The sequence below is a fragment of the Penaeus monodon genome, chromosome 1, assembly GCF_015228065.2.
Source record: "Penaeus monodon isolate SGIC_2016 chromosome 1, NSTDA_Pmon_1, whole genome shotgun sequence".
Lineage (NCBI taxonomy): Eukaryota > Metazoa > Arthropoda > Malacostraca > Decapoda > Penaeidae > Penaeus > Penaeus monodon.
Window position 1 is genome coordinate 15,638,409 of NC_051386.1, and position 13,760 is coordinate 15,652,168.

The following is a 13,760-nucleotide window of genomic DNA, read 5'->3' on the forward strand; positions in this document are numbered from 1 at the left end:
TTTTTTTTATTACTATTAACCAATTCAGTTGCCTAATAATCCTTATGCTTATATAGCCATTAACACTTTCATTCATCCACGTGTCATGTCAATTCAATGTCATATCTCCTCATTTTTTTGTCACATTTCCTTCACCTTTACAATGAAGTCGAGGCGGAGCTTTTGGAGCGTCAGAACGGCAAGAAAGGAGAGAACGAGAAGAGGAGAAAAGAAGGTGTCCTTAAGTGTCTCATTATTACTAGTTTGGATGACGATGGTGAAGGTGAAGATGAAGGTGAAGGTGAAGTCATTGATCGTGAGTAGTGGATGGTGTGTAGGGTATTTATTTTATTTTATTTTTCCGTTTTTTCTTCTACTCTACCCCGTACTCCTTTTCCTTGTCTATGCCCTTCTTCCTTGCATTTGTGTCTCTTTTGTCGTCTTTCTATTGTCCTGTTATCTCAGCAATGCCAAGAATGCCGTCGATAAAAAAAGGATATTGGTTCTCTTGAATGAAAACAATCATAAGCATTTCTTCAAGAATTAACGTAAAATGCCTAGTATTTATCTCTTACACGCGTATCGCCTACTACACGAAAGTAAAGTCATTCTGAATATTTCCCATGATAATGGCTTTGTTCAACTGCGGATATCAGCGACTTTATGAATGACATTATTCCATATTAGAGGTTATCAGCTAGTTTATGAATGAAATTATGTCCTACTGGAAGATGTTAGTAATTTTATGAATGGGAAGAATGGCCTGGTAGAGATTTTTAAGTTTATGAATGAATATGTGTCCATCTTAAGAGGACAAAGGTAAATTTCACAGAGTTTTTGAATATGTAACCATCTTAGAGGATAAATACAAATTTAAGAATGGAAAAAATGACCAGGACCTTGGCTAAACCTTTACTATCGCCGGAACTTCTTGTCCAAAACAGTTAAAAAGTGTGGCTTGTGCAGGTATTTAGTCCAAGAACACGTCAAGGATAATAAACAAATTATTTTTTCACTTAACCTTTTCTTAGAAGATCGTGCTGAAAAATAGAGAGAAAAATGTATAATGGTGATTACGTTAATCTGGATGAAAAGCGTAATGAGGAGAGGAATAATGTGAAAATTATTTTGTATTTATTTTGCATTATCATTAAAATGGATTGGCATTTTGGATCTTTATCTTCATTGATTTCCAGATAACGAACGCCACAATGCGAAATATCAAAGGACATTAATACTTACTGTTCAATAAAATGTTAGATTAGAAGTTCGAACTCTCGATTTTTTTTTTCCCCCTCCAAAGTAAAACATTTCCGCTCTAAATTAGAACTGATGTTGCGAAGATCATTACGAGGACAGGGGGGAGGGACAGAGGGGGTGTGGGGGGGGAAGGGAGTGAATCGAGTTGCTCTCCCGTCTGTCCCCCCCCCCATTCTCCTACCCCACACACGCCCTCCCTCCCCCTCCTCAACTTCCTAGTCTCCTGGGGCAATCTTGGCAGTGGGCGAGGGAAAGGCAAACACTTAAGGTGGCAATCAACAAGCGATGGAAAGTCAAGATTTGTGTATTGTCTCCCTCCCACCCACCCTCCACCCCGTACTCCAATTCCCCCTTCCTTCATTTTATTTTTTTTCTCTCTCTCTCTTTTTTTCAATCCTCCGTCTCCTTTCCTCTAACCAATCTTACCCTTCCCCCTCTTTTTTTCTTGACTACCTCCCATATATTTCATCTTTTCCCCTCCTACCTTTCCTCCTTTTCCCCTCCTACCTTTCCTCCTTTTCCAACCTTCCCTCCCTCTCCTTTTCCTCCGTATCTCTCCTTTCCCTTCGTCTCTCCTTCTCGTTCTTTTCATCCTCCTCGTCCATCCTGATACACGTACATGCGGTATGACGTCATACCCTTCAAACACCTCAAGAGTATGTAAACAAGGGTGTAGATTTTTGAGAGTGAAACATAGCCTTTGCATAATAATAGTAATAGTAATAGTAGTAATAATAATAATAATAATATTATTATTATTATTATTATTATTATTATTATTATTATTATTATTATTATTAACAACAATAACAATAATATCCTGGTCTAAGGATCTTTATAAATCGAAACTCGGTGGATTATAAACAGAAACACCAATATATATATATATATATATATATATATATATATATATATATATATATAATATTATATATATAAAACATTTTACACCATTTCGCTTAATAATCACCATTATCATCAAAATCACTACACCCAATCATTTCTGCAGGTTTGCATAGACCTTTCCTACCATTGACAGCCCCCCCCCCCCCCACATCCATTCCCTCTTTCTCCCGTCCTAAGTACTCTTCGTCCATTCTTCTATTTCTCCCCTTCCAATTTTTCTCTCAGTTTCCTTTCTAAAAAGTCGTAAAGGTCGCTTTCACAAGGAGAGAGGCCAGCCAGAGTGACTTATTTTTTTTCTCTCTGAAGGACAAACCTGAAATAGGTTCAGATCAGGTCAAGTCGAGATTTCTGCGGCGAGGGAGGGAGGTAGGGGGGGGAGGAGAGAAGGAGAGAGAGAGGGGAGGGGAAGGGGGGTAGAGAGAGGCGGAGGAAGGGGTAGAGGGCGAGGGAGAGGGAGAAGGGAGAAGGAGAGGGAAAGAGACAAATAGATGTAGGGCATGATTCGAGGAAACGAATGGAAATGTAAATAAAAACAATAACAAGTGAATACTTGAAGGATATGTCAAAGGGGAAGAACATAAGGAATAAGTCCAAACTCGAGTGGAAAAGAGACAAGACGATAGACTGGGAAAAAAATGTGGGATTAACATTATACATGGAAATGGTGTAACGGAAAAAAAAAAAGATAAAGAAAACTTAACGGATGCCATGGGGTGTTCCGAAAGATGTAAGATATGAATAACGTTACATCATTCTAGTCGTTTGTGGGTTAAAGGGACAAGCAGTTGGTGGACGTAGGGTAGAGGGAGAAAGGGAGGAAGACATGCTCGAAAGTAGGGAAGAAGAGTAAGGGAGGGAAAGACGGAAGGAAATTTGAAGGGAGTAGGAAAAAAGGTGAAAGAGAGAGAGAGCGCCAGATGAGGATCCAACCTACTTAATCCAAAGGCAGTTGCACTCCTCCAGATAACGCTTGCCAAAGCCAACCGGCACTCACCTCCCCCCCCATCCATCCCGTCTGTCTCTCTCTCTCTCTCTCTCTCTCTCTCTCTCTCTCTCTCTTCTCTCTCTCTCTCTCTCTCTCTCTCTCTCTCTCTCTCTTTTTCTCTTTCTCTCTCTCTCTCTCACTCAAGCTATCTCTTTCTTTCTTCTCTCTCTCCAAGTGTGGAGGTGACCGCCCGGCGCACGTGCTTTCCGGGTATTCGTTTGTTTACATGGTCCAAGCCGCCGATGGTATTTGGTTCGTCCTCTGTTGCCTCTCTTCTTCGTTTTTCCCTTTTTCTGCCCCATCGTCATTTTATTTTACCATAATTACCATCATCACTACTACTATTACTAGTACTACTACTACTACTGCCATTATTACTGCTGCTACTACTACTATACTATTGTTATTATCATTCGTTTCTAATAAATCAAATATTTCATCACAACTATTACGGGTGACAGAGGAAAGCCCTCTGGAGTACTCAGGATAACTATTTTAATCCAAAGTGCAGGTCACTGAACATGAAATATCTCTTAGATGTTTGAATGCTCATGTTTCTGATAGAGAGGAGAAACCTCGCTCTACAATCTTAACACTTCTCAAGGCAAATGAAAAAAAATCTTGTCGAGTTTACCGCATTTCGTAAGTGTATGTATGTACCACGCAGATCGCTTGTTGTTGTTTTGGCAGAGTTCACAACAACGCTTCACAGTCTTCTATGGTTCTCGAAGCCAATTCTTATATTCTTGGGACGACCTTGCCATATAACCCGCAAACCGATACATCTTCCACGGCCGGCCTTTTTACCCCTTGTATGTTTTTTTAACAGAGTTTATGGCAACCTTTCTTATTGTATTTGGGTGGTGTGCTAGCGTCCTCAGTCACCCCACGAGGCGCCCTTGTCTGGCCCTCGTCCAAGTCTCTCTTCATCTATGGCGCCTGCACCGAAACCCGCCCTTCCATATGACTGCGCTACATCCCCGATTCCGCAGAGGGTCTCGGACCTGATGACCCCCCCTCCCAAAAAAAAAAATAATAATAATAATAAATAAAAAATAAAATAAAATAAAATAAATAAGAAATAAAAAATAAAAGCTTCGTTGAAATGGTCGTTGTAGGACAAAGCAGCGTGGTCTGTTGATTGCTGGTCGACCTGTGTGAAGTTCGGTTGAAGTTGTTGCGGTTCCTGTACTTGAGGACTTTAATCGTCGTGGAATTGATTCTACGCCGAAGCTAGCTAGCTCTCTCTCTCTCTCTCTCTCTCTCTCTCTCTCTCTCTCTCTCTCTCTCTCTCTCTCTCTCTCTCTCTCTCTCTCTCTCTCTCTCTCTCTCTCTGGGTTTATGATTTACATGCATAGATGTGAATTCGGAGAGTTGGTCTGCGCGGCTGAGACATCCACACCATAATTTACGTCATAAGTGAGGAAAGGGATAAAACCTAGGAACCAAGGAGAGTCTCTCGGATCCAATAGTAAATAGGAAAGAGAAAGAAAAAAAGTGGATGCCCTTTCTTCAAACACTTTTTGAGGCCATTTCCCTTCAATAGAAAGGACAAATAACTAAACAGATTTTCGACACCTGACTCTCCACTGAAGAGGCAAATATATTACGTGTTTATCACTGATTCAGAAACCATTTCCTACCATCGACGTACCGTTTACGATCATCACACGTTCAAGTTGACAGCTTTTAGGCAGGATGGTGTGTGTGTGTGTGTGTGTGTGTGTGTGTGTGTGTGTGTGTGTGTGTGTGTGTGTGTGTGTGTGTGTGTGTGTGTGTGTGTGTGTGTGTGATCAGTTTCTTCACAACCGTAACATGTTCTTTCATTCTCTTTGTCATGACGGCACTTCCATTACAAGGCATTATTAGTTTCCGATTATTGTGTTACTCCGTCAATATTAGTTCATTTCGCAGAACGTCATCGCTTTCTATATACCCCTTCTCCCCCCACCCCCACCCCATTTTCCTGTGCTACATATGACGTCATAGATGGGTGTGCCGAGCTCCCGTCTGCTATCCTGACCTTCACTAGTTTTCCTTCCTTTTCTCTCCATGTAAGAGGAGATACCAATAGTAATTTCCATTTTTAAAAATATGTTAATTGTTCAGGCAGTGATATATTTGAGAATGAATATGTGGTCGAAGAGAAATGCCTTTCGAAAAAGATGAACATGTTTGTGTCATTATTGACTTGGTTCCAACACATACATACACACACCTACCTCCCCAGCCAATCCGGAACCTGGAAGTGGATGACGTAAGTTGGTCCGCCAATCTATAAACGAGGAAGGAATGACGTCATGAGAGCTCTGCCCAATGGCATGGCAACCTCACGTGACGTCATTGAGTTGCGCTGAGCGGGGCGAAATATACCTCTGCACACATTTACAATCTGAACTTCAACAATATCGAAATAAAAAAAAAAACTATATAAATATATACATACATATAGAAACGGATGAATAAAGACTCCCATTTTATCGAGGAGGGTGATTTATCTTTTCCCACTTAGGTAAACATAACATCTCCCATCTCACTCAATGAGCATTTTTAGAGAGCATCTCCCTCCCCAAATGAAAGAAATGTCTGCATGTCCTATTTTCCTGTTACCCGAACATGTATGTCCCATCTCAACAGAACAGACCTTCTCTACTCGTGAATGTGTAGTTTCCTGTGGGAATTTCCATACTGACGTCTCAATTCTGCCACACCTCTTGCGTGGCCCTTAAAGAGTAGAAAAGAAAAATAAAAAAAAAGGATTAAGATGAAGACAATCATATGAAAGCAGCAACTAAATGAAGTGGCTATTATTATGCTTACCATAATTTTTCATCATTAATCAATATGAAAATTATTTTATAAATTCAAGGCTTCCACATTATATTACGGGAAGGAAAGATTAATGGAAGTTGAGGACTTGAACCGGCAACCGGTGAAGAGGACCGAGTATTTAGTAGTTAATAGCCTGTGGTGGCACTTGCATATCTCTCTCTCTCTTTCTCTTCATTCTCACTATAATCTTTCGAAATTAAGGTGTTGACTCGTCTTTATGCAGGACGTTAAGGTCCCCCCCCCCCTTTATTTTCCTTCTGCTTTCGTCTTTTCTTTTCTTTGACAGGTTCTTTCTAATTGTGTCTGTGTGACAAAAATCAGTGTCCGAACATTCATCCACATGCTTTTATTTTCTCCATTCCATTTTCATCGTGTTCGGTTCATTTCATACGAATTCTCTCGCATCAGTCATTTAATCCATTCTTCCATTTCCATTTTCTTCCACTTCGTTGTTGTCCTTCCCCACACGTCCTTTCTTTCCCCCTTATTAATCCCACCCCTTCTACTCCTCAGACCAACAACAGGAGCTCGACATCCCGAGCCTAAGGGTGGACGACGGCGAGCGACCCAAGAGGAAGGAGCGCAACCTGTCGAGCGGTCCTTCGTCGGCAGTTGTCCCAGAGGCTTCAGTGGTAGCCGCCTTGCCTTCCACCACGACCACAACCACCTCAGATATCAGTAGCGTTGTTGCCACCACTGGTATCAAGGATGTGTCGATGTCACAGATACAGGGCGTCAAGAAGCCGCTCCTACATGCCAACTCCTTCTCGGGCGAGAGGCTGCCCAAGTACGGCGTCGACACCCGCCAGGAGGAGGAACTGGGCAAGGTGAGAGGCGCTTTGTCCTTTTTGTTAATTGGCCTTGTCAGTGTGTGTTTATAAACGTGAAGTATTTGGTAAAGGGAAGCTAGAACATCCTTGATGGGATGCGTTATTGCAAAGGTTGGTATATATGTAAGAGTCATGAGGTATTATCATAATTGATCCCCGAGAGAATCGGCAAATAATATGTATGGAATGTATTTGTATCCCAATCTTTAAGCCACAACTTCATTTTATAATTCTGATCTTGTTAATGTTGAATTAAAAGTATATTCTTTAGTATTCTTCAAGGTCATGCTTAATAATGGGATGCACATTGATTAGGCATCTTAGCCACAAAGTCCTTGTATCATATATCTGATTCGTGTACAATCTGGATAAAAGGTAAGTGGTTTGAAGATATACTTTCTGTGTCAACAGGCTAACATACTGCCCTATATTTCCAACCAGTGTTTTTGTGTTAGTTTACATGTCGAATATTACATTGAATAACATGTTTCATGTTCTGTTAATAAAAAATACTGTAATAGAGGGACCTTCTTTGTGTGCATACCGATGTTCTCAAGACATGCATTATCTCTTACTTACTTCTTATGTGTTTGTGTTCTGGGCAGCTGGAGGATATAAGTGAGGAGGTAATTTGGTTACCTGAACACCACCCATAGCTCCTTCATCTTCATGCAACCTTAAACCCTCACTTGCTCTCATCAATAGCTTCCTTTCCCTTTAACTTGGTTCCTTGCATTTCCTCACTACACTCTTAAACTCATGTTCACTGTCACATTACTTCCTTTTCATTTCTTTTTAATTTCTCATACAAGTTATATTTTCCCTGTAGATTCATGGCTCTTTTACAACTGCAAGCTTCTCACCTCCATAGACTTCTTCTTTCTACTGTTACACGTTTCATGCTGCTACACTTTCTAGGTTATTTAGGATTTACATTCATAAAACTTCATCAGAATATGTCAAGTTTCTGTTAATTTCCATTTTTGTTTCCTTTATAACCCAGAAACAGCACCTCCTAGACAGTTCATACAATAATTTCCTGTAGCCTCCAGTCTATGCACAGCCTTATATACATACATGCTTGCAACACACCAACACTACATGACAAAGATGACATCACCATTGCAGTCCCAGAGACATATCTAGACTTCAGATTCATTCAGAAACTTGGTTCAGAGTCAACTGATCTCTTTTTCTTTTTCTTTTGTCCGAATCAGGAGACTTACTACAACTTGGACTTAGAATTAAAGGGAATCATTAAGAGTCACATCTAAACATACAGAAGACACATGCACGTGCCATCACTAAACAGTAACATGTTTATGAGACTCAAGCATGACATACTGCTCAATGCACCCTAGATTTGTAACTGTTTACAGACAGTTTTGGATGATACAGTTCTTCTTGGCTATTTGCACTGTTGTAGTACATATATCATGCCAATACAGCATAAATCCATTATTTTCTTTCAACTTATAACTAGCTGAAAAAAACTTTTTCTCCTATAAGTTAAATGGAACAGTACATACATGTAGTCACACCTTGGTAGAAAAAAGTATTTGTAAATATAATTTAAAAAAAAAGTATTTGTGATGTAATACTAATGTAGTCCTAAATAGTTGAGCTATCTTTCTTTAGGTATTTATATAATCAACGGTAACTCTATAGTTTCTCTTCATAAATTTCTCTTATGACTGAGATTGCCATGTATATAAAAGATTTCATTAAATATTAAAGAGTATTTTTTTATTGCTTACTTCATAGTTTTAATGTAAACTTGTCATTATTAGAAAAATGAGGTCTTAAAAATTATTAAGTATCTACACCCATCCACCCAAACCAACCCACCTACACCTACACCCACACCCATCCACCCACACCAACCTTACTCTCACCCACAACTCTACACCCACATCCACACATCCACATCCACATCCACATCCACATCCACACACACACACACACACACACACACACACACACACACACACACACACACACACACACACACACACACACACACACACACACACACACACACACAGAATATATGTGTACTGGATTATACAAATTATTTGTATTTCTTATGCATAAGTGACAACAAATGCATACAAACATTATTTATAGACAGATATATTCATACATATTAATACACCATATACATATATGATCATACAAACCAAAAACACTGCCATTGTTATTAAGAGAAGAAAATGCTTATTATCAAGATTAAACTACATAAATCTTTTCTCTTTTCAGATTCTAGAAGATATAGACAAATGGGGCATTGATATCTACAGGATAGCTGAATTATCAAATAGAAAACCTTTAACTACCATCACATATACTATTTTCATGGTAAGTGTTATTGGTTACTGGTTGTTATAACTTATATTTTATTGAGACTTATATGGGTGTCATAAATTTTATAATACCTACATGGCCTATGTGATTTTTGTGAATTATGCATATTTTTTGGCTTCTTCCTTTTCTTCCTGATTCTCTTTTTTGCCTTTATTAAGTTTTTCTTTATGCCTTTCCTCTACTACTACCACATAAAACATCCAAATGAAAATAAATCAATATAATCAACTGCCATTTTTCTCTCTCTCTTCCCTACAGGAACGTGATTTGCTAAAGACATTCAAAATTCCGCCCAAGACTTTCATAACATTTATGATGACCCTTGAAGACCACTATTTGAAGGACGTTCCATACCACAATTCCTTGCACGCAGCTGATGTCACTCAATCCACCCACGTTCTTCTCAACTCACCTGCCCTTGAGGTACATTATACAAATGATATCCAGCGACTTAGTCAAGCAAGGGGCAATTTGACTTCTAACTGCCTTCTAGGGCAACTGAATGATAACTGAAATCTGTTTTAAATAATTAGAAATATACTAAATTGACAGTTTAATTTGATAAAGTATATAATGACTATATACATATTTCCTTTCTAAGAATGACCAGTTAATTTTGATAAAATTTGTTTAATTTTAAGTCTTTTTTTGCACATGCAAAAAGGAATACTTGTCATAATTTACTTTCTCTGTGAATATTAACCTGTACTCCCAACTCTTGCAGTCTGTCTTCACAAGCCTAGAGATCCTGGCTGCCATCTTCGCAGCCGCCATCCACGATGTGGACCACCCAGGCCTCACAAACCAGTACCTGATCAACTCCTCCTCGGAGCTCGCCCTCATGTATAACGATGAATCTGTGCTTGAGAACCATCATTTGGCTGTGGCCTTCAAATTGCTGCAGAATGAGGATTGTGATATCTTTGCCAACCTCGGCAAAAAGCAGAGACAGACTCTCCGCAAGATGGTGATAGACATGGTTCTTGCCACAGACATGAGCAAGCACATGAGCCTCCTGGCTGATCTCAAGACAATGGTTGAAACCAAGAAGGTTGCAGGTTCAGGTGTTCTCCTTTTGGATAATTATACAGATAGGATACAGGTAAATAGTTGTCTCATTTTCTCAAAGAATCAGATGAAAAAATACTGGTGTAAATACAAGTATCTTCTATAAATGTAACACATAAAAGAGTGTAATGAAAATATGTCATTACCCTTAATTCTTTGTTCTTATGTTACATTAATTTAATAAGCCTATTATACACAAAGGTACTGAAAGTCTGTAATATTTAGAAGTAAAATTCAATGTTGAGAAAGAGAACATTGCATGCCTCACAAGAAAAGGTCTTAATAAAATCAGGAATTTATATTGTCATTCATGAGAATATTATTCCTTTTTAGACAGCTGAACATTAACAACCATCGCTAACTGCTTTGTCATTTCCTCAGGTGCTTCAAAATATGGTGCACTGTGCAGACCTCAGTAATCCTACAAAGCCCTTGGAACTCTACCGACATTGGGTTTCCTCAATCATGGAGGAGTTCTTCCAACAAGGTGACCGTGAAAGGGAACAGGGTATGGATATATCTCCCATGTGTGATAGACATTCAGCCACCATTGAGAAGTCTCAGGTAAGAGGAAGGTCTACTTTTTGTATTTTTCTCATTTTATTACTGCTTAACTAAGGTATATTTTGATACTAGAAACATTATTTATTAATATTTTTATTATTTCTGCTATCACAATAATTGATAATTTTTATTATTTCTGCTATCACAATAATTGATAATACTGTAATTTTGCATCACAGTAATGGATATCCTTAAGAAGAAAACATCTTTCCTGAAATGTAATGGAATTCCTCTTGGAGCTCACTCATTTAATAATCAAATGCTTTTTGCCATTGGGTTTTCCCACTCAACTTTCCACTCATAAATAATCCCACTCCCAATATTACAGGTTGGCTTCATTGACTACATTGTGCACCCACTATGGGAAACCTGGGCTGACTTGGTCCACCCAGACGCACAGGACATCCTTGACACTCTGGAGGAGAATCGTGACTGGTACCAGCGCATGATCCCCATCTCGCCATCCTCTTCATCAAATGACCTCAAGGAAGAAGAGGGCCAGGGGGATGACTCAGAGGATGGCCCTGAGGAGGAATTGTGTGCTGCAGCCGAGAGAATCCAGATCCAGTTTACGCTTGATGATGAAGGCAGTGGAAAAAGAGCGCCACCGGAAGACGCTCAGGGGGAGGACCCCACAATGTGACCACTGGTGGCCTCTTACTGTACCAAACTTAAGCGCAAAGTGATGAGGTGGCTGCACCTCAAGTGACCAACCCCATGGGAGGCGGGAACCGTGTTAAGTATCGTCCCCCTCCATGTTAGTGGCCTCGTCTTCAACTTTTACCTTTGTACCTCATCTTTTGAGATTTCTTTCATAGCCAGTTGGACACTCTGACTATCTGGCATGCTCCCAGAGCCAGAGCCCCAATCTTGTGAAGAGTATGTTGTGCAAACACTTGGGTGTTTCTTGTGGATAACGCCCGGTGAGCCGAATGTACGTTTTGCCATGTGTCCATAGCGTGCCCTGCAGGTTCAGGGTTGATCGCATGGGTTTGTCTGAGCTCCTCAAGACTGTGCCGTTCGCCCAGCCTCCTCAGCTGACCCATCCTTGCCTAGTGAGATCATTATTTTCTTGTAGCAGTTGTAGAGTTGTAGGTGGTCACAACAGTGAACAGTGCCAAATTGTTCCTTTTGAATATGGACCCTAAGGAAGTGACATGTTTATCACAAATTAGTGAGCACAAGTTTGGGACATTTTATGTTAAGTGAGGACTGTGGCTTGTGTGTGGTACATATCAGATAGAGGGATGGAGAATGGGCACATAATGTCTCCATGGTGCTTATGTCATGATTTTGAGAGTGTAAGGCATTACTAGCTCTTTCATTATAACAGATGCCTGATAGGGTTCCTTGCTCTTTTTATCTTTCACAGCAGATCAGCTATCAAAGAAGCCAAAGATAATTTATTGCTTCAGGTTTGTGGTGGTGCTCTGTGTGGCCACCAAAGAAGGCATTGTTGCTGCCATGTGGTACAAAGCCCAAGTGTTGACATGGTGGCAAGGGCAGTGGATCCTTTCAGGCAAAGAGAATTTTACGTGACAAAGTCAGCTATTACAGACAGTGAGGGAGGCTCGGAAGAAGCGCCGACGTGATCACTTCGCTGCTTCTTCCTCAGCCGTTACAGGATCACTTTGTAGTCACTGACTGTGCCAATTTTCATGCAGGGCTCATGACTAGTGTTTATTTTGCAGTGTTTACATTTCAGGTTTTACTCTTTTTAGATGGCTTATTTTGACACTGTCATAGATGTTGGGCAAACTTGAAAAAATAAAAAAATATGGGTTTAAACAAAAAACAAAAAAAACATTTTGAAATAGGTAGAAATGTAGAATTTTCTCATGTGATAACAGCAGAGTATTGAGAGCATAGTATGCATCATGTTGTACTCCATCAGCTGCTTCATGTCAGGTTTATGGCTAACATCATTACTCATGGTTTGAGAGAGGCCCCCCCCCCCCCAAGCACCATAAGCATATACCCACCATGCTTTTTTCCTCCCTGGCTACCAGCATAAAATTCATTCACCAAAAGAAGGTAAATAACTATAACAGGATGAGGGGAGGATGGACTGTCTTCATTTTGGATCATTCCATCACAAACTCAAACCATGGCTTCTGATTATGCCTCTAGCATATGTGTTGCCTAGTCCTGGCTTAATCAAGTGGTATATTGAGCCTCTGTCCTCCATAGAGAACAGTGCGGAGGAAAAAAAAATAATAAATGAGAGTAGACGGAGGAGGAGGAGGAGAAAGAGGATATGGAGGAATGTTTAGTTTTGCAGATGTTCCTCTTGCCAGACCTGAGGAAAAGACTCTAGGTTTAAAGAATGCACAGGAATGTGAAAATTTTAGGTTTAAGAATAATTTTGGATTTTCAGAGTAGAAAGGATTCTTTGTTAACTTTACTGTAGTTAAATTTACTGTCTCTATACAGAATATTCCTTTTCTTCTTGAGAATATTTATTGTTGTAATATATATTATGTGTGCATTATTTAATTAAAAGTATTTATATCAAATGAAGAGATACATATATGTAAACATTACCCTGTGTATAAGATAGATGGGTATATACTATCATCATTATTTTCCATATATATGTATGTATACAGTATATACTGTTCTACTAACATTGGTTTATGCCTCAGGTCTAGGTGAATATCATTCATAATTGCAGAACATCTGTCTGGACTATGTCGATACTCTTTGTATTGTACTTCCTTGTATGTGAATAATCCTCAGAAATCCTGTATGAATATATCTTATTTTTATTATGAAAGAAAAAAAAATCATGAATCTATGTTTCTATTTCTTCATCTTGTCTTTCGCTCAAGCTATGTTACTCAGTCCTTTGTGACAAAGCCCAAGTTATATAGAATGACATGCACAAACATAAGGAAAACAAACAAACAAACACACATACACATACACACACACACACACACACACACACACACACACACACACACACACAC

General features: G+C 39.5%; 1 protein-coding gene across 3 annotated transcripts in view; it reads left to right on the plus strand.

The window, feature by feature from the left end:
- Positions 1-13,581, plus strand: part of LOC119593954 (cAMP-specific 3',5'-cyclic phosphodiesterase-like) — a 101,563-nt gene extending 87,982 nt beyond the window's left edge. For all 3 annotated transcript variants that reach the window (XM_037943158.1, XM_037943080.1, XM_037943007.1), the window contains 6 exons: positions 6,476-6,789; positions 9,052-9,150; positions 9,415-9,579; positions 9,881-10,258; positions 10,606-10,788; positions 11,117-13,581. In XM_037943158.1, the coding sequence (XP_037799086.1) occupies positions 6,476-6,789; positions 9,052-9,150; positions 9,415-9,579; positions 9,881-10,258; positions 10,606-10,788; positions 11,117-11,431 (1,454 nt within the window). In that variant the 3' untranslated portion in view covers positions 11,432-13,581. The remainder of the gene's footprint in view (positions 1-6,475; positions 6,790-9,051; positions 9,151-9,414; positions 9,580-9,880; positions 10,259-10,605; positions 10,789-11,116) is intronic.
- Positions 13,582-13,760: the final 179 nt, after the last annotated feature.